Here is a 25,714-nt window from a genome sequence, read left to right as displayed (position 1 = left end):
TGAAATAAAAATAGAGACTGAAACCTATTAAAATAAAACTAACTTTCTGAAATTCATATTAAAAATATAATAGTATAAAAAGTTCATTTATTGATTTATTATATTTTATTTGAATTATAAATAAATTTATCATATTTTTTTAAGCTTTTGCTAATCATACATATAAATAGTTATATATTGTTTTACTTCGAAAATTTAAAATTACTACTATTATAATTTTTATTGTTTTATATCAATATCACTCTTCAAAAGGTGTACCTTATAAAATATCTGAATATTTATCTTTCAACTCTTTTTCTATTGTTTCTGTCATTGGTTCCTAAATTCCATATTTTTCTCTTAACTCAATGTTTGTTTTATCTATTTTAAAATAAATATGAGCAAATTAAGCTATTTATAGAATTAATACCTATAAACTATGAAGCGGTGAAAGCATAAATGAGTTCTAATAATGTGTCCATATAAAAATATTCACCAGCCTTGAAAATTTTAAAACAAAATTCTATTTCTTGATATCGACTCAATTAATTTACTTTTAGTAATTGGTATAAATCCTTTTCAGATTTTATGTTCTTTAAGAATAAATAATCTATTTCATTAATGTATAAAGAAATATTTCCAGAAAGTATAGGCTTTGGTATAGTCTTAGGTTGATAATTAGTTTTTCTATCATTTACAAATTATATTATCAACTCTAGAATAGGAGTACTTATTGCACATTTTATAGGTTCTGTTTTTATATTAATTTTTAATTCTATATCATACACTTATTTAGAAATTTAGAAAAGCTAATATGTTACCATTTAAGTTTAAATCAGGCTAATCCTAAATAAATTTAGAAAACTAAAACATCGCTTAGTAATCAATTTTAAATTGCTATCCTTCTTCGCTTTAGAAGGTAATTTACTTTTCTTCTATATCCATATCACAAATGAGTTTCTTTTTTTTTTTTATCGTATACTAATTAAATCTATCGAATGTATTTTTGATTTATTTTTTAATTATGTTATTTTACAAAAAATGTAGGTATTTTAAGATTTATTTATTTATAATAGATAAGCCTTTTGGGAGACACTGATGTTTCTTTAATAACAATAATAATTGCTGCAAAAATAAAAATATATATAGAAGTGTATAAAAGTTATGCATTTTTGCAATTGAATTGAATGGATTTAGAGATAAAGAATAGGGTGAACGAGTGTTTTGATAAGAAGACAAAGAAGATATATAGATAGCTTGATTGATAGATAGATAAATAAATAAATTAATAGATGAAAGGATTTTAAAAAATAATGAATAATTATAATTAAAGTCATTTCAAATAAATAAAAATTTTTAAAAAAGCAATAATTGATTGTATCTAAATAATAAATCAAATTAAAGATCTTTCAAAAAGAAAAAGCATAAAAAAGAATATATACAATGAGCAACCAAGAAGAAGAAGTCCCTATCTACGATCCCGATGATGAAATTGAAGCTAACTCAACTGCTCCTGTTTAGAAGCATGCCTAAGGTTTCAAGTAATTAACTATTATAAGAAAATAATACTTTTATCAACAAATTATTGCATTTTACTTATATATTATATTTTTAAATAATTATTGTCTATTTAAAAATATAGCACTGGCGGTCACTCCTCATTTAATGACTTTTCATTGAAGTAAGATTTACTTAGAAGTGTCAAAGAAGCTGGTTTTGAAAGACCATCTGAAGGTAATAAAGACTTTTATTTAGTTGCATTTATTAACATTTGATTGCAATCATATATTTTTTTCGAATGCTGGCAAAATCTGTTTGATTGGTCGAACTCTTTTACTCATTAATTATATGAAAATGTAATCAATAAAAGAATAAATCTTAAAATATTTTTATATAAAAAAATAGTTCAACACTAATGTATCCCCAATGCGTAAGACTACTTCAACTTTACTTAAAACTACTAAAAATATAATGGCAAACTCAAAACCTTGCCATTATACTTCTTTTCTTCCGACATCCTCCCCTGAGTCGTTGTATAATATATTGCGCAAACAAATATATTATGGTTACTGACGAAGAAGAAGGAATCGCGAGAGAGAGATTAGATATAATAAGAAAATGTGTGAGAGAGAAAGAGAGAAGAAGATTATGTTATATAAAAGACGATAGATTAGAATTATAGTCTCTTAGCTAGAGCTTAAAATATTTATTAGTTACTTTACTATTGATATAAATCCACAAAAACATAAATACATAAATACATACATAAATAAATAAAATAAATACATACAATCGGTCTTTAAAAGCTTATTGTTATAAAATAAATAAATAAATGGATTTAATGGTTTTTACTACAAAATAGTATAAATAACCTCATCATTTTAGAGACTAAAAATTATTAAATTTAATGTTCATTATAACATCATCCGTCCTCTTCTAACTCAACCACTTAATTATCAAAAATCTACTTAAAAACTTACCTTAACCCTCCTTGAAAATACATGTAAAAAACTCTGATTGTATATAAAAAATAGAATCCATGGTAAAGACGTCTTGTGCCAAGCTAAGGCCGGTACTGGAAAGACTGCTGTGTTTGTCTTGTCAGTGCTCAATCAATTACCCGACGATGCTAAGCCTTTCAGTTGTTTAGTTTTGTGCCACACTAGAGAATTAGCTTTCCAAATTAAGAACGAATTCAAGCGTCTTGGTAAATTCACCAACTTCAAGGTTAAGGCTGTTTATGGAGGTGTTGAAGAATCTGTTGACATCCATACCCTCAAAACTAAGAAGCCCCATATCCTCGTTGCTACTCCTGGTCGTTGCCTTTCTTTAATCAAGGCTAAGCCTTCTGTTATTGAAACTCAAAATATAGAATATTTCATTATCGATGAATGCGATCGTGTTTTGAGCAGCAACAAAATGAGGTAAAATCAGAATAAAATTTATCAATAACCATTCTATTTGCTTTATATCTCGATTAAAAATTTAAAAATTTAACTGGATCAAGCTTGTATTGAAAATCCTTTACTTAAAATAATAAATAAAGATCTGATGTTCAAAATATCTTCTACGAACTTCCTAGAAAGAAATAAGTTATGATGTTTAGTGGTACCATGTCAGATGAAAGTAAAAAAACCTGCCGTAAATTCTTGCAAGATGTAATTAATAAATACGAATTATATATAATAGGACTCTTCTTTACTATTTATTTATTCTTAATTTTTCCTACTTTTTGCCTCCTTCTTCTAACTTTTAAACATCAAAAAAAAAACAAATAAAAATTTTCCCCAAGCTTTTTCTTTCTAAATTTAATTATTTGCATTAATTAATCTATCATGATTAATCAAAAAATATTTAAAAACTAATTGATTAAGTGAAATAATAATAATAAACAAACAAAAATTAACAAAAGTAAATTGAAATCTTCGTTGAAGATAATTCAAAGCTTGTTTTGCACGGTTTGGAATAATATCACATTAAAATTGAAGAAAAGTAGAAAATCTCAGTTTTGCGTTAACTCCTTGATTAAGGTAACTACAACCAAGTTATTATTTTTGTCAACAAGTAAGACAGAGCTAAATATCTTTCAAAGTATCTCACCGATAAAGGCCACGACAATGCCTTCATTTATCGTAACCTCGACTAAAGCGAACGGTAAATATATATATTTCTTTATGCTTATTAACTAAGTTTTCTTTAGCTTTATTCTAAACAAAACTTTTCTAATTATAGTACAAAAATATACTCTGAATTCAAAGAAGGCAAGAATAGAGTTTTAGTTGCTACTGACTTAGTCGGAAGAGGTATTGATATTGAAAGAGTCAACCTCGTTATCAACTTTGATATGCCATAAATTACTGAAGACTACATGCACAGAGTCGGTAGAGCTGGTCGTTTCGAGACCAAAGGTTAAGCTATTTCTTTCATCTCAACTAAGGAAGATGAAAAAGTACTTGCTGAAATTCAAAGTACTTTCAGCACTCAAATTAAGGAGTACAACTTAAAGCAAGAATCTTAGTAATAAATATATTTAATATTAATTATGGATAAATATTAAAATAATTCTTTTTAATTTTTAGGTGAAAGAAATTAGTAAGACCTCAACTCTAAAAATGTTTAACCCCAAATAAAATTTGGATAAATAAATTATAATTATTATTAAAGATTGTCAATTAATATATATTATTCACTTTGTAACTCATTCCTTAATTCGAGTCAACTTTAAGTAAATGTATACTTTCAAAAAAGACTATTTAGTTTCCTAAAAAACAAGTAAATAAATAAATAAAAATCAATAATACCATCAGTATTTATTTAGTTATTTTATAATAAATATATTTTTATTAAGAACCATTTTCTGCCTCACAAGCAAACAAACGATTCTAGCAATCAGAAAAATTAAAACAGAATTAAGAGAAGAAATTCTACCTATTTTAGTTAGGAATTTACTAACATTCAAAATTTCATTTATTGATAGAAAAATGATACTTTCATTTAAAACCAATGTAAATTAAATGTAAAAATATCAAAAAAATAAAGATAGAGAAATAAATAAATAACTCCTTTTTTCAGCTAAGATTTTTAGCATGTTTAAACAAATCACACATTTAAAAAACAAAAATAGTGTTTTTCTTAATCCAAAGGAAAGAAATATCATAAAGCAAATCAAAAATAAACAAAATAAATTTTAAAAGTTGATAACAATATAAAAAGATTGATTGATTGATTACTGGATACTATAAATATGCTTGAAAGATAAAAAAGATAAAATAATTTTCATTTATCTTGGAATAAAAAATTAAATTTAGATAATATTATTCTAAATTGCTTAAATAAATAATGTAATCAAAAGAAATATTAATTTCTTTTTGAGTAATCTAAAAATCTATCTTAATTGTACATCTAATTTTCTCTTTTTTCATTTTATTGTTTAATTTGCTTTTCCTAAGCGAGAATCTTATTTTCTCTCTGAATTTATTTCAACATCTGATTTCTATACTGGTTATCTATATAATTTTCTCTTTGCATATTTGTAATGCTATCGATTCCTGTATTTTTACGCTATTCCTCTTTATCTTTTGATTCAATTTGTCTTTTGATTTCACACTATAGCTAAATCTAATTCTTTAGGTTCTTCTCAACCTATTTTTTCTAATCGTCTGTACCAAAAATTACTACATTTCTATGGTTTATAATTTTTTATTTTTACTGTTATTTTATTTTTAATTATTGTTGTTCCTTTTAGTACTAATCTTCAGCAGAAGATTTCATAAAAGATAAATACTTATCTCTTGAATTTTAATTCATTTTTAATAGTTTTCTATAGATTATTTACTTTTTAATTTAATTATTGTTTTTAACTAAATTTCTGTTTGGTTTGTAAAAAATAATGATGATAATAATAACTCTCTGAATGAATAATATCTATTGACATAGAAAAAATAGTGGCTGGTAAATACTGTAATTTCTTTATAATTTAAAATAAAATTATTGATTTTAATTTTAAAATGATATATCTAAAAACAAAATTATAAATTAAATTAATTTGTATTTTAGCCATAAATATATTAAATTTATTCTAAATTTTACAACCAATTCTAAAAATTTATTTAATCGAATGATAATAAAAAGTCTATTTTAATATTTTGTTTTGGTATAAGTTAAAAATTGTTTATCTTTGAATAATTAAAAAAAATTGGATTAAAAAATTGTTAAAATTAAATAAGACAATAATAAAAAATAAACTAATATTTAATTTTGTAGATTAAATAAAAATTTATCCTCTGACATGCATAGTTTTATATTTTTTTATTCAATACATTTTATAGAAAATTTTTTGGATGTTATGTATCTTCCTTTTCACTTGGATGTAAAAAAGAAACATAAAATATTTAGTTTCAAAGTAAGCAAAATTTATATTATAAATTATTAAAAAATTTAACAAAATAAATCTTAAAGTATTTCTTAAATTTTTGAAAGTATTAAAAATTACTCTCAAAATAAAAGAATCAATAAATTATTCGACCTATTAGTGAATATTTGTTGTTATTTAAAATAAATTTACCATTAAATTTTTATGATAAAATTTGAATCAAAAATAAAATTTAAATATTTTAATAGGAAAATAGTAAATAAGTAAGTAAAAAAGTAATAAGTAATCAATAAATAAGAAAAAATAATAATAATAAATGAAAAATAATAAAAAGTAGAGAAGAAGAAAATAATAATAATAATTAAGCTTTGAGATACATATCTTCCATTGAAAATAGTGTATCATCCCTTAATATGATTAAGGCAAGCCGTTTACTCCATACCAAATATACCATCTAAATCATTATTTACAATTATTTACAAATATTTATTTAATAATTCTTTTGTTGGATATCTATTTTATAAAATATAATTATTAGGATATTTAGCTTCGAAATAAAAATTTTAATCTTACAAAGGAAGTTCTAGTCTATTAAAGCATGTATGAGCTTTAGGATATGGATTGCTTTAATCATACTTAACTTATTCAATACAAAATTTTGCATAATTGCCTCTATTTGACTCTAATTTTCTAATATTATTATTTATTTTATTTAAAAAACATATATTAATTTAAATTAGTTAATTACTTAAATCCCTCAACAGAAGTCCTGCTAGAACCAGTACAAAAGTGTAAGAATTTTTCAAGTTTTTACTAATCAAAAGACCTTAGAATTCTCCAAAACTCTTGAATTAAATGATGGGTTTTTGTGTATCCATTCTTATAGATTGAATTTTGCTCCCAGTCTTCTACATTTATAAATGGAAGACCGTTCAAAATCATTTCAAACTCATTAGCATCAAAAATCTCTAATAGATGCTTTGGTACGACCTATTTATTACATTTATTTTATAGAAAAATTTAAATTTAAAAAAACGAATACTGAATATAATCCTGCTTAAATATTTTCAATAAAATCTTTGACTGATTTATAGCTAATATATTATATACATAAATCTATATATTGTTGTTTATTCTTTTCATTTATTTCTACTTATTACCCATTTTCAATCAAATCTATCTCAATCATTCCTTAAGGTGTCTTTCTAGAAAAGCTCATATAACCTATAAAGTCATCCTCTTTCAATTTATTATTTTTAATGTACAGCCATGATTTATAAAGCTTATTTTATAAAATTTAATAATTTTAATTCAAAAATATTAATTTTAAATACAAATTTATTAGTTTTAGGCTTAAAAACCAAAAAAAAATAATTTTTCAAATCCCAAAAATGATTTTCTCTCTTTTTTTAAAATAAAATTGCTAAAATTATTTTTTTTAAAACAATAATTATGGGAAGCCTTTTGGTTATTCATTTTTTCATTTATTTTAGCTTTTTGAATGTGGAAAGAATTTTAAAACGGTTTTTTTATAAATGATTTTGTTTATAAATTTGAACTTAAACTTTAATCTTACTTATTGGTCATACGAATAGATATCATCGAGAGTCACTGGCTGGCCAAGTAATTATTTTACTAATGTTTTATCTACATATGCTTCTAGAGGAATTCTTTCAAATATAGCTTTTCCTAAAACTTTTCCAAATAGTCGAAAGCAATTCATAATATGATCACACTTATCTGCATCTTAGTTTATTTTATATGTGATTTCTTCTGAATCTGCAAGGCTAAAAAGTCCTTGTTAAATTATTTATTCATATTAAGTTTTATTTGTATGATTCAAGTAAATCTTACCTGTATTTTTATCAAATATTTCTTTTGTAATCATGTGAATCCATTCTCTTAGTAGACCTCCTGCATCTTAGACTTTATCTCCATTAATACTTATTTTGACTTCTTTATGAAGATCAACTAAATCTATTGCAGTTAAGCTTGTAAGAAGTACATTATCTGTATGAATCTCCATCCTAGTTTATTAATATTCTTCAAAATGGTGTTTTACTCCATAAACCAATTTACCAATGAGCGCCTTCAGTCCAAGGTATTCTTAGCTGCTCTAGCTTATATCTAAACCATATCTAATAAAGATTTAAAATAAAATACGTTTCAATCATTTTGTAGTTGGATTACAATTAACAACAACAATAATAATTCGTTTTGAATATAAATTAATTTTAAAGTTAAAGTTTATTTATCATATAGTAAAAAGAGAGATCGCTATTTAAATAATTGGAGTATTAAAGTAGATTTTATATTTATTAAATTTATCATACAGAATCTTTTATTCATAAAAAATGCTACCTGTTTCTCTTCAAATGAAAAATTTTTAATATCTGTGTTTGATAACTACTTTATGAGCTCTTGTTCTACAATCAACCCTACTTCAACTTGTTTCCAAGTATATTTTGTTTTATCTTTTTCATCGTAAACTTTTGTCCACACAAAATTTTATCTCAGCCCACGATTTTAGTGATGTTAGTGCGTATTTGTATTTTGAGGTTAGTTCGAAGGGCGTTAGTTAGGGTTGTTATTTATTAAGGAGGGATTTGGGAATTAATTTTGTCCTTCTTATTAAATAGAGTCATTATTATTACTAACACTGTGATTAAGATTACGATTGTTGTTCTAATTAGGTGCATGTTGTTGTATTGGATTTCTGTTTCGTTAGCACTAAGCAAAATGCTAATTAAAGTCATTCGTTCCAGGTATATTTTAATTGCAAGTAGGACATATACGACTCTAATTATGATCTATATAAAATAAAAAATACATAAACCAATAGAAAATAACTCATTTATTTTGCCAATCATAAAAACATATCTTATGAACCAGTCATAATTAATTAGTTTATAAAGCTGAAAAATAATAAATCAGTTATTGTTCTAAAACAAATTAATATGGCATAAGTGATACAAGATTATATGTTCAAATCTTAAAAATAAAATATACTCTTCTTTTTATTAAACATTTCAGTGCAGTTACCCATTTATTTCTAGTTTATAGACTTTTATTAATTACTATTGAAATTTCCTTAGTTAGTAAGTAAGATTCAGTATTAATGACTACCTGTTAGTTTAAAATTAGATAATTAAGTAAATAAAAAAATATTTTAACCTTACTCTATATGGGTATTCTTTTATTAACAAGAAATAAATATGCGTCTCTGGTTGGTTAAAGCTAATCCAGTAAGTTTTATCTTAAACCTTTTATATTTTATATTTATGTTACGTAGAAATTTACTTCTTAAATTGAAATTATTCGAATACTATATGTAAAAAAGAGATTAAATAATCTATTCTAATTAAAACTCTTGCTTTCTTTCTCTTTTTTTGATTGAATATTGTTTTTCTCTCTCTTTGATAAGCGTTTATCTTAATTATTGTATATTATTAAAATTGCAAAAGTAATTATTTTAAATGCTGACTTAAATTTATTCATATTTCTACCTATTTTTATTAAATAACTTATGATACAAACTAATATGACTTATTTTTTATATCATTTATAATTATTTTTTTTTAATTTATTTTCTGTATCAATAAAATAGTTTAAAAGTTCAATAAATAAATAAGTATTGTTTAAATTTATTTCTATTCCTTTATTGTAATGTTTTGGAGGTGTTTTCATGAACTAACTTAAAAAATTCATAGATAATTGAATGAAATTTTTGCATAAATTAACTGTCAAAAATGATTTTTACTTAAAAAATATTATTTAAATTAATAATAAAAATATTTTTAATCAATAAAATTCAAAAATATATTTTTTAAACATATTAATTCGAAGTAAAAAAATCAATAAAAGAAAAAAAAATATTATTCTTTGATATATTAAACAAAAAAACATTCTAAAAACATTTTTCTTTTTAGAATAATGATAAGTATATTCAAATACACAAGATTTAAAGGTAAGTATTATTAAAGTTTGATATAAATTGAAATAAAGAGATATACTCTACTTAGTTACTTGATTTGATTAACTAAATCAAGCTATTCAATATTTTTATCTAATATTTTATTCAATAAAATAAATTTTTAAAATTTATTAAAATTATTATATACCAAATTTAGTTATTAATTAAAACAAACAAAAAAAATAGAATAATTTTTAAACAAAATTTTTATAAAATCGCTTATGAAGAAGAACAGCCTTTGTACTGTACTTAGTTAATGAGGATTTAAGGAAATATATAAATATCGAGGTATCTATCACTTTTTATTATTACTTCAAAAACGAAAGGATATTTTAAATCAGATTATTTAGAATATAATTGTAAATTACTCTTTTAGAAATAAAATGATAAACTATCTCATACACTAAAAATCATAGCATTTAAAAATTAAAGCGTATGCTAAAAATTTATAAAATTTGCCTTTAAATTATTTTTATTTTCATAAAATTTATCAGAAAATCTTATATCAAACTACTTATCTATTAATATTTCTTATTTTATTTATTTGAATTTTTATTTGTTGATATTTATCTATCTATCTAAAATTTTTAATAAGCAGTCTAAAAAAACTTTTTAATTACTAAAATAACTCTTTTTGACCTACTCAACGCAATGAAGGTTTGTCTATATTAACCACACAAGTAATTATTTTATAAACAACAAAATTTAAATAAATTTTTTGTTTATTTATTATATTTGATTTAGAGAAAAAAAAAATTCCCATTTTCTCTCAAATTTAAAATAACGGAATTGAAAAATCCTCTTTTTTAAACTAACTTCAATTTTGTTTATTAAATGATCATTTTCTATAACATAAATATAATTGAAAATTTTTCAATAATAATAATATCTCTATTGATGCTATTGAGTTTCAAAGCAAGCATGAATTTGTTTTAAACTTTACGCATCTTAAAAATTTACTGAGCTCATAAAATATGCAGCTAAAATCAATATCAGTTAACTATTAATCAAATTTGTAATCATTAATTTATTTTTTTGCTTATATTTAAAAAAAATTAATCTCTGCTTAATACGTAATTTTTTATGTATATTATAATAAAATTATCTGATATAGCAACCTATTTGACGTCTAAAGTTGTATGAAACTTCACAATTATAGATAGATTTTTCAAATATAATACTTTTTAAATATCTTTTGGTGCTAAAGGAACAAATTGATTTTATTAATTTTTCATTCTTATATTTTAATTTAAAATGCAAAATATTTAAAAAATAAATATACCAAAATTAAATCATTTAAATCGACATTTATTTTATTTTTAAAAACTGCTATTTTTTTATATTATTCTTTGTATATTTCTTTTTTTAGATTTAGATTTGAGTTAATCCTTTTTTGGGTAAACTCGTAAAAAGGGAAGTTGCACGAAAAGTAAATTTTTTGTTTAATTTTTCTATTTTTAATACAAAAGTGGTTTATTATTTATTAATCCGAAGCAATTTTTTCATTTGATGCGAAATATTAATTCGATTCGAACAATTAATTCGATGTTGTTTTTAAATTCCAAATTATTCTTGCATCTGTTTAATCACTTGATTAACTTAAATAGTTCTGATTTAGGTACATTTAAAAATTTTACTGAAAACATAAAAGTTTATAATAAATATAAACTGAAAAATTTCTTAATTAGAAAGTAGAAAATATATAATTAATCTCTTAAAAGAAATGGCTGAGGTAGTTGATATAAATCAACAATCAACTCAAATCGGTATGGGACACTAAAAAAGAGTGTATCCTAAAAAGGGAGTAAAGTTTACATTATATCCTAATTGCTAGGAAGAATGCCAGATATAATCTATTCACTTCATAAAGTAATCAGTTACCGTTTTTGTAATGGAAATTATGTTCTATTTAATTACTGGTGGTTTAGGTTTAGTCGTTCTGCATTGGGTACCTATCTGGAGGTTTATGCTATTTTTCAAAGTAGTAAATGAGTAAGAAGCTACAGGAGTTTGCGTTTTTGGTCCTGATGATGATTTAAAAATTTTAAAATTCGTCAAAATAAAAGGAAGAAATAGTAAAATTTTTTAATATCGTTTTTAAAGATATATCTACTAAGATGAAATGTTTATCCCTTTCTTTGAAAATGTATTTGATATGAAAAATTCAGAAATTATTCAATTTCCTTAGAATAATGTTGTTGATGCTTCTCGTATAAGTGTCTCTCAAGAAAAAAATGGAATGAATTGCACTGATATCCCAGATTAAGGTTTGTTTGTTATGTGCATGCTGGAACTATTTACTCCATTTTACTTCTTTTAAATCGGCTCTTGCACACTGTGGTTCTTCGAAGGGTACATTTACTACGCATATATTATCTTATGCTGTGCATTTTTAGGTTATTGGTTTGGAATTTTTGAAGAAAGAACCAACTTTTTAAGACTAAAAAAATTCAGTTATTAAAGATATAAAGTAGAAGTAATAAGAAACGGAGAAAAAAAAGAAATATTGAATAATGAAGTTATTTTTGGTGATATTATTGAACTTAAAAAAGGAGAAGTAGCTTGCTGTGATTTAGTAGTAACCCAAGGTAGCGCAATAGTTAATGAATCCATGCTTACAGGTGAAAGTATTCCAATAGTTAAGACACCTATTTAGCAGGACAATGAAAAATTCCATGAAATAAAATAAAATATCATCTATAGCGGTAGTATTATTTTACAAACTTCTAATTTAAGATGTTAAGCATTTAGACTTGGATTCGAAACATTAAGGGGTAACCTTATAAGATCTATCATGTATCCTAAAAAGCATTCCTAAATATCGTTCTCTAAAGATTCTCTGTTTTTCATATTAATTATGGGATTATGTGCTTTGATTTCCTTTTTAGCTTCAGTGAAAACATTTATGCAAAAACTAGATGACGGAATGATTGAGTCTTCAGATGTACTTTTGCGTTGTTTTGATCTTATTACCATTAGTGTCCCTCCAGCTCTTCCTACATGCCTCTCTTTTGGTATTAATTTTTCGATGAGACGTTTGGCTCGTTGTAAAATTTACTGTATTAATCACTAAAAGATTAACATTTGCGGTATTGTTAGAATATTATGCTTTGATAAGACAGGAACTTTAACTGAAAATCTCCTGTCATTTAAGATGGTTTCAGCATATGAGTAAGGATAATTCAAAGAAGTAAGTGAGGCAAAGGATCTTAGCAAAGTTCAAAGATTAATAATAGGAGCATGCCATACATTGTAAAATTTTAACGGTTAATCAGTTGGAGATCCACTGGATTAAGAAATGTTTAACAATTCTGGATGGAAGATTTCAGATAAGACTGAAGAGGAACTTTAAAAGGAAGGAAATGGAGTAATTTAAGAGATATATGATAGTGCTTCAAATGAAAAAATTGAAGTTTTAAAATGTTTCTAGTTCGAATCAGAGTTTGAGCGTATGTCAACTATTGTCAGATACCAAGGAGAAACTTATTTATTAACAAAAGGAGCACCAGAAAGATTAAAAACTATTTCAAATCCTTAATCTATTCCTTAAGGAAATAATGAGAACGGATATACTGAAAAGCTAAGGAGCTACACTCAGTAAGGATATCGTGTTATTTCTCTTTGCTATAAAAAAATTGATGCCAATAGTATCGGCTCTCCAAGGGATTAACTCGAGCAAGGGCTAAATTATGTCGGATATTTAATTTTTGAAAATAAATTAAAACCAGAAACAATCCCTAATATCTAAAAACTCCAAGAAGCTAAAATTTAAATACACATGGTCACTGGTGATAATCCTATTACCTCTCTTAACATAGCTAAATAATGTTTACTACTAAATCCTAGCTTAAATACTTACATTCTTGATTATAGTAACCACAGAATCCTCTGCGAAGTAAATGGAGTATCAAATGAAATCGAAAATTTAGATACCATCTTATAAACTAAAAATATAGAATTGGTTATCACAGGTAACTTCTTTGAAAAGTTCTTCGATGAAAATGCAGAAAATAATAAAATTTAAACAATAAGTACCCTTCTTTATTTGTGTAAGGTTTATGCTAGAATGAAACCAAACTAAAAATAAACCCTAATTAGACTAATGTAGAAATATGCAAACAAAAAAGGATATACATTTATTGGTATGTGTGGTGATGGTGCTAATGACTGCTCTGCTCTTAAGGATGCTGATATGGGTATCTCTTTAGGAGAAGCTGAAGCCTCTATTGCTGCTTCTTTCACAAGTAAAATTTTAAATATAAGTGCAGCAGAATATGCTCTCCGTGAAGGAAGATGCTGTTTGACTACTTCATTCCAGTGTTTCAAATTTATGGCACTTTACAGTATGATTTAAGTTACCACTACAGCCATTCTGTATCAAAGAGGTTCTGTTCCATCTGATTTCTAATTTCTTTATTGGGATCTTTTCATTATTTTCCCACTTGCTTTCTTGCTTGGTCTGACTGAAGCTTCTGACAAATTAAATACTGAATAACCTACTCATCGTCTCTTTTCTCCTCCAAACGTTATATCTATCACTGGTCTTGGTATAGTTTAGTTATGTTTTTAAATAATTGTGGTAGCTGTAACTAGTACATAGTCTTGGTATATTGACCCAATCACTTTTTAGAATGAAAGCGGAATGAGTCCAAGTGATTTATTGCAAAACTCTTTTGATAATACTGTTCTTTATTGGATTTCTAACTTTTAGTACATCACTTGTATAATTGCATTCTCTTTAGGTTCTGTGCATAAGAAACCATTCTATACAAATAGATATTTCACAACATATTTGACCCTTATTACAGCTTTAAGTATCTATATGCTCTATACTGAATAATATGATGTAGTTGATTTCTTTATGTTATATCCATAACTCACCAATGTAGATGGAACTACCATTATCACAGAAATGGTTTATAAATGGAGATGGGCAGTATTAGGATTTATTATTTTAAACAGCCTAATTAATATAATTTATGAAAAATATATCGTCAAAATTATTGTTAAGAAACTAGAAAGTAAATATCCAAAATTAGTTTATGAAGGAGTTTCGACTGCTCCAGTTTATAACAATGCTAAAAACAATGAAGAAAGTAATTCATTAAAGATCGACAATTAACTCTAGAATTAAAGTGATAAATCCAATTGAAAAATCTACAAATCTGCCTAGCTTTAACAACCAACTTACAACTATATTAATATATACATATATAAAATTAATTATAATTAAATATTTTTTTTTATTTAACTACTTTTGTTTTCAAATAAAAGTATTCTTTATAAATAAATATTCTATTATTATTTTTATTATTTTCACTTAAAAATCTCAAATCATTTAATTATTTTTTTTATGAAAGCTATAATTATGTAAATTATTTTATTTATCAATTAGCATAGATTAATTTTAAATTATAGAAAGAAAATCTACTTTGATTAATTTATGATTTGAATAATAGATTATTCAAGTTAATTTTATTAAGCAATCAATAATTAGGGTAGGCTGATAAAATTTCTTTGAATGATTTCGATTAATTAGTTGATTTTTTAAAAGAATATTTTTTTATTAGTTAAAAAAAGAAAAGAAAATATTGTTTGTGTTGGTTGATAGGTTATCCTTATATGCAAAAAAAAAAATAGTTCTATTAGATAGTAAGTAGTCTCCAAATCTAATGGCTAACTAAGAAACAATACAATTTTCATAAAATAATGAGATTATAAAATAAATCTTAAATTTTTATGCTATCCAATCCTTATATTATGAGTGCAAATATTTTTATCTATACCACTTAACAAAAATATAAGTTAAAAGAATTTTTTAATCATTAAAAAATTGAAAACTTTGAATATTTTTAATCATTCAATTAGCTTATAATTAAGTAGCAAAGCCATATTCAATTAATAATAATCTATTTTATTCAAATAAGCTTGATACAAAAGTATAATTATAAATCTAAGTATAGTTAGAAGCGCTGAAAAAATGTAGCTTACTTCCTTAAAATTAAACAAGAATATGTCATCTTCTAACATTTTAAATACGCCTTCATATATAGAAAATATATCAATAATTAACAATCCGTTCAAAAAAACTTAGTAGATGTTTGATAATAGTCAGATTACAGATAATTAAAAGACTGTTGCAAATATAAATGATAACAGTGACAAGATTAAAAAGATAGATTCGCATGTAAAGAGGCGTATTACGTCAAATAAAAACACATTAGCAACTCTAAAAGGAACAAAATAAGGATTTGCAGTAGATCAAATTATTGAATTGAAATAAGTTGATGAAGAAAATGAGTAAAATATCTAAGCTAATAGTTAAAAAAAAGAGGGAAATAAATTTAAAGATTTATTGATGATGCTAAAAGCTAAAAATTATTTTAAATAATGGAGAAAGTTTATGCCAAGTAGAATGATGAAAGTATTAAATTCGTGGCATTACAATTTGTTAAGTGATAAAACGATAGAGTTTCAAAATGAAAAAAAAGATTTTTGGAGTATAGACAATTATAAAGGAGGTAATCATTTGGAAATGGTATCGCAAAGAATAGGAAATAATGAAGAGGGATTTTACTAATCAGAGCTTAAGTTAATGAATTAATATGATGCTTAAAAAAATAAAAATATGATAATAACGTTTTTAAAGAGCATACCACTATTTTCTATTAGTGGAAAATTCCGTTTGATTTGGGATATTTTATAAATGATAGTTATTATGGCATTTAACGGCTTCTTGCCTCTTTATATCACATTTAATATTGCATTTTATGATATTATACATCCTTTTTTTGCCTATTTGATGTATTTTCTTTTACTATTTGATATTCTTGTAAATATGAATACAACATACTATGAATAAGGTAAACAAATTGTAGATAGAAGAATTATAATTTTAAAATATCTTTAAACATCGTTCTTACTAGACTTAATACCTATTTTACCAATTACTATCGATCTATTTATAGTTTAATTTGACTATACTATATTGAGATTTATATTTTTAGTCTTTTTAATCAAGTTAAATAGGATGTATTCTATAATAGGAAAAATATAAGATTAATTTCATCTTGTTTCTTCAATCAGTTCATATATGCAACTATTTAAACTACTTATAGTTCACTTACTCGTTTCTCATTATTTTGCTTGCTTATGGTTACTAATTGGAAGAGCGTAAAGTGATTAAAACTGGCTTGTTAAACGTGGTATTGAAAATTAAGACTGGCCAACATAGTACATTAACTCTTATTACTTTATCACTTTAACAATGATAACTGTTGGTTACGGAGATATTACACCAGTAAATTCTTTAATTTTAATTTTATGATTTTATAATTTATTAAATGTAATTAAATTTTCTTGATACAAAACTTGAAAATTTTTAAAAATCTTAAATGAAATCCAAAATACCAAATCAAATTAATTTTATTAAAAAATTCAGATAATTAAAAAATCAAAATATTTTATGATTTATAAAATAAAATTATGGCGATTTTATTTTTGATATTTTTTTTATGATTATAATAAAAATTTTTAGATGACAAATATCGAAATAGGAACATGTATTGTTATTATGACCACAGCTTGTGGTGTATTTGCGTATTCAGTTAATGAAATAGGAACGCTTATCTAAGATCTAAGAAAAAACTAACAAGAAATCAAAAAGAATCTGCAAACAATATCTCGATACATGCACAATAAAAACATCTCCAATGAATTAAGGTATGAAATTAGAGAGTATTTACTTTATTATTGGACTGAAGAATCAAACAAAGATGGAGAAAAAGAAAATTTGATTATCAACCAGCTAAGTGATTCACTAAAAGAAACTTTGATAATAGAAGCAAACCATTTAGTGCTGAGTGATTCACCTGTGTTTAGAGATAATTTTTCCCCAGAAATTTTAAAAAGAACCGTTCCCTTAATTAAAGGTAAAATTAATTGAAGAACTTAAAACCAATTTTATTGAGCTATTTTGCTTTAATTGAAATAAGAATTTAGGTGTACTCCAGAAGAGATTATTTATTTTGAAGGAGAAACTGATGAAGGATGTATTTACTTCATTGAAAAAGGTAGTGTTGAAATATACATAGACATATCAACAGGCGCAAAAGAATAGTTTAAACCTTTAAAGTAGCTTAAAAAAGGAGATAATTTTGGAGCTATTGGATTTTTTACTGGGTTGCATCGGACTTAGAGTGTTAGAAGTTTAGAATTTACAACACTATTGATGATTAAAAGAGACGAATTTTTGCAAATTTTGTAAGAATTTCCTTAAGACTATGAAAGATTTTGCTATCTGAGAGATAAAATTATGATCGTTAAAGACTACTAAAAGCTAGGATTAAGGTAATTAATTATAATATGGCAAATTTATTTAGCTTAAATAATGAATATTACTACCATAATTTTCTAATGATTTAATTTACTTTTGCACAATCATTAAATTTAATTATATTCAAAAACACATAATATAAAATTAACCAACATGTAATCATAAAATATTATGGATAATATTTCATTTTTAGATTAAAAATACTTCAAAGGCTGGTATAATGTAGATGTAATCACATTAAGTCATGAACAAAGGCTGATAATTTTGAATTTCTGAATAAAGATTTTATTATTTTTACTTTTCTTGAATAAATTTTTCATTGTTTATTATTTTTGTTCTTAATTTTTTGCTATTTCATCTAATTCATATTGAAAAAATAAAAAAAATATGTATATTATAGATGCTACTCTTGTAGGAGCTTCAATCATCAACTAAATGATTGTCCCTATTTACACTATGTTGCAAATCGCCACAAAGTAATCAGAGATGCTAATTTTGGATTTAACGAAAGAAATAAAGACTTCCAAAGGATAAATAAGATTAAATATCGAAGAACATTATCAATTTAATAAGATATAGATTAACAAGCAAGAATTTATTATGAAGAGAATGATTAAATAATAGAAGAGCTTTATGATCATTTAGAAACTTTTGAGTAGACTTAGAATGAAAACCCTAGTTACTTTAAATTTGAATCTATTGGTGGTGGAGGAGGAGGAGTTTCGTCAATAAATTAAAGAGATAGCTACTTGAATTAAATGTCTACAGGTTTAAAACAAGAATAAGAAGAAGATGTGAGAACAAGTTCAATGAAAGTCGTTAGAAAAGGCAAGCAAAGAAACACCCTTCTTCCACAGCAACCAGTTTTTAGATAAAGATTATCTTAAGATGAAGGAATGTTGGTTAACATAACATCAAGCTTTGCTCCTCCTTCACATTAACCAGATGTAATTAAGAGAAGTAGTGAAAGAAAAGGAACTATTTAAATTACACAAAACAGACAAATAAATAAAAAACTTAGTAGGATTCCAAGCTCTGATAGTAAACATATAGAAAAAAATATTGAAAAGTAGGGCACTGAAAAATAACTGACTCATTTTGCTACTAATTTGCTTATGGAGGAGAAATTGTTTATAATTGTTGAAATAGATTAGATAAAAAATTTTGCATATTACTTTCCACATAATAATGTTGACAAGGTATTGTCTTACAAAAATAAGAATATTCAAAAAAATATTAACTTTTTGAGAAATAAAAAACGCTCAAAGCGTAGTACTATAAAATCGTCAAATAAAGTAGAAACTTCAAGTTTGAATTCTCTATATAATAAGTACGAGTAACAAAAAGATGGTGAGGAATTAGGAAAATAGCAGTCTAACTATTCAAAATATCACAGCAGAGGTTCTGTGTTTTCTAGAAGGTAATCTAATAAGCACAACTCTAACTTTACCCAGAGGTCTAGCAGAAACACTTTTAAATTAAATAATGTTTCTAATTATTTGTAGAACGGGTAGAATGAACAGAATTAACATGATGTGGACGAATTATAAAACTAAATAGTTAGTCTTAAAGAGAATGAAGAAAATTTGAATAGTTAAACAAAAATTAGTTTTAGGTCTGATATTGATGTTACAATGTCTTACCCTCTACCCAACGATATAATTAGTTAAAAAAACAATATTTTTTCTTAATTTGTCAGTGAGAAATGGGGCTAAGATTCATTTGGGTAAGGACATAAGATTAACTTTCTTAATCCTTCAAAACCTTATTTTGAAGAGTAATAAGGAAATTAGATAAGTCCAACTGTCTGACTTGATCACATAAAATTAATTAACTAAATAAATAAAAGTTATTTAGACAATGAAACTAACAGAATTATCATTCTTTAAATTTATTATTTCTTCTAACAAAATATTGAAATTTCTGTTCACTAGTTTACAGATAATTAAATGTTCTTGAATTTTTTTTACATTTTGAAAATTCATTTTTGTAGGCAATTTATATTTATATAAACTAAAAGTTTCTTTCAAGCATATAAATCTTTTTTTTTCTTCTATTTTTATCTTGTGTTTTATCAACCTATAAAATTACCTCAAATTTTTTTTGAGAGATATCTTCATCCAAATTTTAAAAATTTTCCTCTTTTCGAATTCCTTTATTTGTTAGTGGTTTCTGATGATAAATGGTAAAGAATCATATTACATTTTTTCTAATCTTTTTTTTCTCAATTAAGTTTGGGTTTTACATAGGCATTGATAAAAATCTGAATTTCCTTACTGATTAATAAGAAAAGCTGCTCTTAATTCTAAGGTTAATTCAGAATAAATAAATTATGAGTCATTGTCGAAATTAATAATTTACAAGGAGTAAATTATGCTTGGAATAAGCCAGCCTCTAGAATAATCAATCATATTTGAGGTTTTTATTTAAGTGCTTTTTTAATTTTTGCATAAATATTTAGTTTTTATGGTAAACGAATGCTTAGAAATTTAGAACAAAGCTTGAAAAAATTCTTGTTATTTATAAATTAAAGAGTTAACTTTTTTGAAAATTTACAACAAACAGCTTTTTGTGTTATTTAAGAATTAAAAATAAGAAATTCATTGTTTAAGTTACCCTTTTTCCAAATTAAAAAGAAATTTGGTCTGTATAATAACAAATAAATTTACTTTCTGAGTTAATTGAATAATGTTATTTGATTTCCTAAAGGTAAAAGTAGTCAAAAAGTATCGCAATAATTACAAATTATTTAACAAATTTCTTTAAACAAATTCTTAAATCAAATAGTTCTCAAAAAAGAGTGGAGAAGTAAATAAAAAATAACAAGAAACTGTGAACCTCTTTTAACTAATATAAATTTAGATCTTTAAAAGTTAGAAAATCAAAAACTCATAATAAATATTATCAAAATATCTTTTGAAGTATTAGATATTTATCATTCAGTTTTTCTAAATTTCCTTACATAAAGAAATTATTATAAAAATATAAATATTTTATCTTTTCTAATCAATTTTTTAGAATTTATCAAAAAAATTTTAGCAATTTAAAAAAAAAACGACTAAAATATCAATAAATTAGATTTAAAAAATATTTTTTAGCCAAATTATTTCTAAAAAAATAAATATTATTTAGCTATTTAAGATATTTTTAAAAGATTTTTAGAAAATTGAAAAAAATATAAATTTTAAAAATAAATTTATTCAAAGAACTATTATACTCTTTCTTTGTTTTTAAGTAATAGTTTTTTAACTGTAATTTACTATATCTAAATGTTTTCACTATTTGATTGATAAATTTAAAAAAAGAATATATTCTTATTACTAGTTTTTTCTAATTAAAAATGGGCAATTAAAATTGCTAAAGCAATTCAGTGTAAGTTGAAAATAATATAAACTCAATATCTAGATAATTCGATGTTCACATAAAAAATAATCAAGGTGCTTAAGGAGAAATTATAATAGCTGAAGATAAAGCTTAAAAGCATCTATACGCTGTTTAATCTTTCATTTTTAGTGATTAATTAGAGATGGAGCAGTTCATCTAAAAGACGAAAATATTTAAGAAATTAAAACATACAAATTTGGTCAGGCTTAAAAAAATTTAGCGAGCTGAACATAATTCGATGTGCACTGAATAGCTTTTAGTTAATTTATTTTTTGAGCATTATGAACGTGATCTACTTTCTGAATATATATTTAGATCTCTAACAAAATAACATTTGTTTACACTAGAAGAAATAACTTTTATATTAAAAAGTTTAGTATCTGCTTTAGCATATCTTCAAATTCACAAAATTGCTTATTAAAATTTAAACTTAAAATCTATTTTAATTACAAATGAAGGAAATATAAAACTCAATGAGCATTTTTTCACTTAACAGTATTTAAAAGAAAAATTTAAAAATCCCTCTTAACTCAAAATTGATTAGCATACTATACTTCCTATATAAAATAAAAATAAGACTTCATAACTCAATAATAAAACATAAATATAGCCTAAATCATTAAAATAATTGAGTATCAACCCAACAAACATTTATAAAGAAAATGTTTTTTCGCTTGGATGTCTGATGCTAAATTTATGCGTTAATTAAAATATAGGTATTTCTTTCCATTAAAATAGTGACTCTGCTAGTTAATAATTCATAAATTAATAATTATCTTTAGTTGAAAAGATGTACAGCTACGATTTCGCATAAATTTTGTGTAAAATGTTAGTTAAAAATGATGAAAAGAGACCAGATTTTATTGAGCTCGCAGAAAAATTGGGAGTTATAAATAAACCAATTAAAAGTAATGTTTAAGAATATAAAATTTCAATCAACAATAGTGATATGTCATCTTACTCTAGCAGTGCTGATCAAAAAGAAAGTATACAAAAAATTATATTAAAGCTTATCTAAATATTAAGCACTTTATTGAAATTTATTTTTTGAATAAATATTTACTCTTTTCTTAAAAGATAATTAAGGTATTTTTCATGATTGCTAACATTAAAAATATGAGAGAGTAGATTAATATAAATAATAAAAAAGTAATTATTTACTGTGCTCAATTTAACAACAAAATGATGTCCAAATGTCTTAATAGTGTTCTTAATAAAAATAGACCTCAATTAAAGATTGCTATATCCTTGGTAAAAAGGAATTTATTAAAATAGAAAATTAATAACCTAGCCCTAAAATTTTAATTTAAGAGAACAATAAGTGTAATTAAAATTTAGGTTAAATTGATAGCTAATAACAAACGTAGCACACAAATTGTAAAGATTAATTTAATTTGCAAAAAAATCAATTGCAATAAAAATAATTAGAAATTGATAATAATTTTGGGATAGTATTTAATTATTTGCTTTTATTATTATGCAATATTAAGAGTTAATTTAATAATTAGGGTAAGGCAAATAAATTCCTTATGGGAAAATAAAATGAATTGGAAGAGAGAACTAAATCAGTTTTTATTCCCACATAAAATTACTCTCTAATTTAAAGTGTGTAAATTACTGAAAATGACAGCTCATGCAGAGAACGATAAATGAATTAGTTAAATGATATATAAAAAAATTAATTTTTAGAAAGGCGTTAAAGCTAAATAGATTAATCACGTCACTAAATGGAAAGCATAATAATTTATGAAAGTAATAAAATAAGCTTCAGAGATTAATTGCAAAGCAGTAAAAATAAAAATTAATTTAAAATTTGAAAAATATGAGGAATTTTTTAATTTAATTAGATGGAAGTGTGATTATAGAGTCAGTTGATGGCATAAGATAAAACTCAGATTTTTAATTTGAAAATAACCAAATGAAAATAAACTAAAACTTTGAAAGGCAACAACTATACTCCTAAGTGCGAAGCCCTGAATTAGTGAAGAAAGAGTTAAATACAAATATTTTCCCCTTAAAAAGTAATTCTGTCAATGTAAACTAATAATATTAAAACATCAAAAATTGCCTAAAAAATGGATATATTATCAAACATAAAAGCATTTTTTTAAAAAACTAGCAAAATTTAAAAATATTTATATTGCTGTTATCAATGATGATTAATATTCATTTTATTCTTACAGAATCAATCTATTTACTTAAATTTTTCTCTTAATAAAATAGGTTAACTGTAATCAATAAAAAAGTGAAGAAGAGTAAAATAAACTAAATTGCAATTAAAGTATAAAGAGATCTAAAATTGACTAAAATGAAATGAATTCTTATCAATAACAAATTTATTCAATCTAATGCTAGAATCTATAATATCTTAACAGTTAATAAAGCGAATACTTAAATAATAATTTATCTAATCAATCAATCAAACTAGGAAATAATTTTTAAAATTAATTATAAAACGAAATTGATTCAGATGATTTTTCGTAAATACAAAGCGTAGCTGAGTTTTACAAAAATGATTTGGAAGGAGAAGGAGTTATTTTACTATAAAACAATTTTAGATTTTATGGGTATTTTATAAAAGGCAAAGCATAAGGCAAATGTTATATATTAGACTAAAATGATTAAATAGTTTATGAAGGATTCTATCAAGATGGAGTGTTAAAAACTGCTTGATAAAAATCCATTAAAATATCAATTCAAATAATTGATTACATAAAATAATATAAAATAAAAATTTTTTTAGGTTTTAATAATACATTTTTTAATGATAATTTGTTATAAAATTCAATATTATTATCAAATTATCAAATAAAAATATATATTTCATTTAGACCTGTTTAATAGTATTTTGCTTTAAATTAACAAGCTATCTAATCATTGATAATTAAATATCAATTTATTTTATTAACTTCAAAATATTGAATTTATGTGAATAAATATACTAAAATTTTTAATTGTTACACTTATATTAATTATAATAAATATTTAAACCTAAAAAGGAAAAATATATTTAAATTTTCACAATAAAATAAAGCTTTTAAAAAATTTAATTTTGTAATCTCATTTAAAAAACTAATTTGCTTATTTTTTTATTTAAATACATTAATATCCTAATTTATATGATATTACATTTTAATTTCAAAATATTGATCATAAAATTAAATCAATTTTCTATATTTAAAATCTTAGAAGCAGCAACTGTAATCGATGTCAAATTGAAAGATAATTTTATTTTATCCAATTGATTAATTGTTTTTCTTGAATTTAATTTTATTAAAATAAGAGTATTTATGAATAAATCATTTTAGGTCTTACTTCTAAAAGAGTAAACCTTTTTATTGAAATTAGTTTGCTGAATTATTTATCACTAAATAATTTCTTTCTCATTCAACAATAATGTTTTCAGTTTTAAAAGTTTGGCTTATAACTCAAGGACTATTTAAAAATAAATTATAGAAAACAAATATAATTTATAAAAGATATTGAGAAGATAGTAAAAAACTTAAAATAAAAAAGATTAAAGAAAAAAAAATTCTATTTACACTACTATTCAATCATAGCTTATTTGACCTGAAGAATATATTTTTATTTTAAATAAAAAATAAATATTTTTTAGAGAAAGCACGTCATTTTTTTAATGGATTTAATGTTTGTTTTTGACTGAGATATAATTATAAATATAACAACAATCAAATATACTCATATAAATTATCATAATGATTTCTTTAGATAAAATATTTTTTATACTTGAAGCATTTAGTAAATATAATTAGTATTTTACACATTTCTATTTGAGATTGCTTTTTATTGAGAAACCATATAAAAATTTTAATATTTATAATATTTTATATAAAAGTTTGTTTTATTTGAAAAAGAACTAATCTAAAATTGCTTAATAAAATTTATTTTATTAAAAATTACTTAATTTATTCATATGAAATTTTAGGTGGAAGGCTAAAATAATAAAAATGTAAAAAAAAGAAAATTATGACGCTTGTCTTTTATCGTGAACTATCTGTTTGTTGCATAGAATAAATTAGGTAAGCTAACTAAAATTTTGTTATACAAAATAATAATTTGGCGTAGCATTAGAAAATAGTTAATTTCATGATGTAAGTAACAATCATTGAAAGTGTTTTTATCAAATAAAAACAGCTATTAATGTATTGGC

At 23.3% G+C, this 25,714-nt stretch overlaps 7 protein-coding genes across 7 annotated transcripts; 4 read left to right on the top strand and 3 right to left on the bottom strand. All coding sequences in view use genetic code 6, as the record gives it.

The window, feature by feature from the left end:
* Nucleotides 1–238: 238 nt before the first annotated feature.
* On the bottom strand, nt 239–924 carry TTHERM_00469400 (Skp1 family, dimerization domain protein; the record flags this gene model as incomplete). The annotated part of the gene is made up of 4 exons (XM_001025136.3): nt 239–360; nt 410–479; nt 534–730; nt 801–924. 4 exons carry the CDS (start codon nt 922–924, stop codon nt 239–241), a joined length of 513 nt encoding a protein of 170 aa, XP_001025136.2.
* Nucleotides 925–1,422: 498 nt separating this feature from the next.
* On the top strand, nt 1,423–4,453 carry TTHERM_00469380 (DEAD/DEAH-box helicase; the record flags this gene model as incomplete). The annotated part of the gene is made up of 7 exons (XM_001025134.3): nt 1,423–1,520; nt 1,622–1,713; nt 1,885–1,909; nt 2,514–2,903; nt 3,026–3,137; nt 3,392–3,633; nt 3,712–4,453. 7 exons carry the CDS (start codon nt 1,423–1,425, stop codon nt 4,451–4,453), a joined length of 1,701 nt encoding a protein of 566 aa, XP_001025134.3.
* A 371-nt stretch (nt 4,454–4,824) lies between these two features.
* TTHERM_00469370 (hypothetical protein) lies at nt 4,825–5,424 on the bottom strand (the record flags this gene model as incomplete). Its single annotated transcript, XM_001025133.2, has 1 exon — nt 4,825–5,424. The coding sequence occupies exon 1, from the start codon at nt 5,284–5,286 to the stop codon at nt 4,825–4,827; it is 462 nt and encodes a 153-aa protein (XP_001025133.1). The 5' UTR covers nt 5,287–5,424.
* Nucleotides 5,425–6,252: 828 nt separating this feature from the next.
* TTHERM_00469360 (HECT domain ubiquitin transferase) lies at nt 6,253–8,897 on the bottom strand (the record flags this gene model as incomplete). Its single annotated transcript, XM_001025132.2, has 10 exons — nt 6,253–6,364; nt 6,425–6,541; nt 6,600–6,841; nt 6,894–7,133; nt 7,428–7,648; nt 7,706–7,878; nt 7,931–7,989; nt 8,213–8,478; nt 8,527–8,661; nt 8,861–8,897. The coding sequence occupies 10 exons, from the start codon at nt 8,895–8,897 to the stop codon at nt 6,253–6,255; spliced, it is 1,602 nt and encodes a 533-aa protein (XP_001025132.2).
* Nucleotides 8,898–11,547: 2,650 nt separating this feature from the next.
* Nucleotides 11,548–14,976, top strand: TTHERM_00469350 (E1-E2 ATPase family protein; the record flags this gene model as incomplete). The annotated part of the gene is made up of 1 exon (XM_001025131.1): nt 11,548–14,976. One exon carries the CDS (start codon nt 11,548–11,550, stop codon nt 14,974–14,976), a length of 3,429 nt encoding a protein of 1,142 aa, XP_001025131.1.
* Nucleotides 14,977–15,804: 828 nt separating this feature from the next.
* TTHERM_00469340 (cation channel family protein) lies at nt 15,805–19,970 on the top strand (the record flags this gene model as incomplete). The annotated part of the gene is made up of 4 exons (XM_001025130.3): nt 15,805–17,124; nt 17,362–17,755; nt 17,819–18,173; nt 18,560–19,970. 4 exons carry the CDS (start codon nt 15,805–15,807, stop codon nt 19,968–19,970), a joined length of 3,480 nt encoding a protein of 1,159 aa, XP_001025130.3.
* Nucleotides 19,971–21,499: 1,529 nt separating this feature from the next.
* TTHERM_00469330 (kinase domain protein) lies at nt 21,500–24,216 on the top strand (the record flags this gene model as incomplete). The annotated part of the gene is made up of 5 exons (XM_001025129.3): nt 21,500–22,529; nt 22,621–22,994; nt 23,052–23,331; nt 23,391–23,578; nt 23,767–24,216. The coding sequence occupies 5 exons, from the start codon at nt 21,500–21,502 to the stop codon at nt 24,214–24,216; spliced, it is 2,322 nt and encodes a 773-aa protein (XP_001025129.1).
* Between the last annotated feature and the right edge of the window lie 1,498 nt (nt 24,217–25,714).

Source organism: Tetrahymena thermophila (genome assembly GCF_000189635.1).
Source record: "Tetrahymena thermophila SB210 genomic scaffold scf_8254371, whole genome shotgun sequence".
NCBI lineage: Eukaryota > Ciliophora > Oligohymenophorea > Hymenostomatida > Tetrahymenidae > Tetrahymena > Tetrahymena thermophila.
This window is presented reverse-complemented; position numbering and strand designations above follow the sequence as displayed.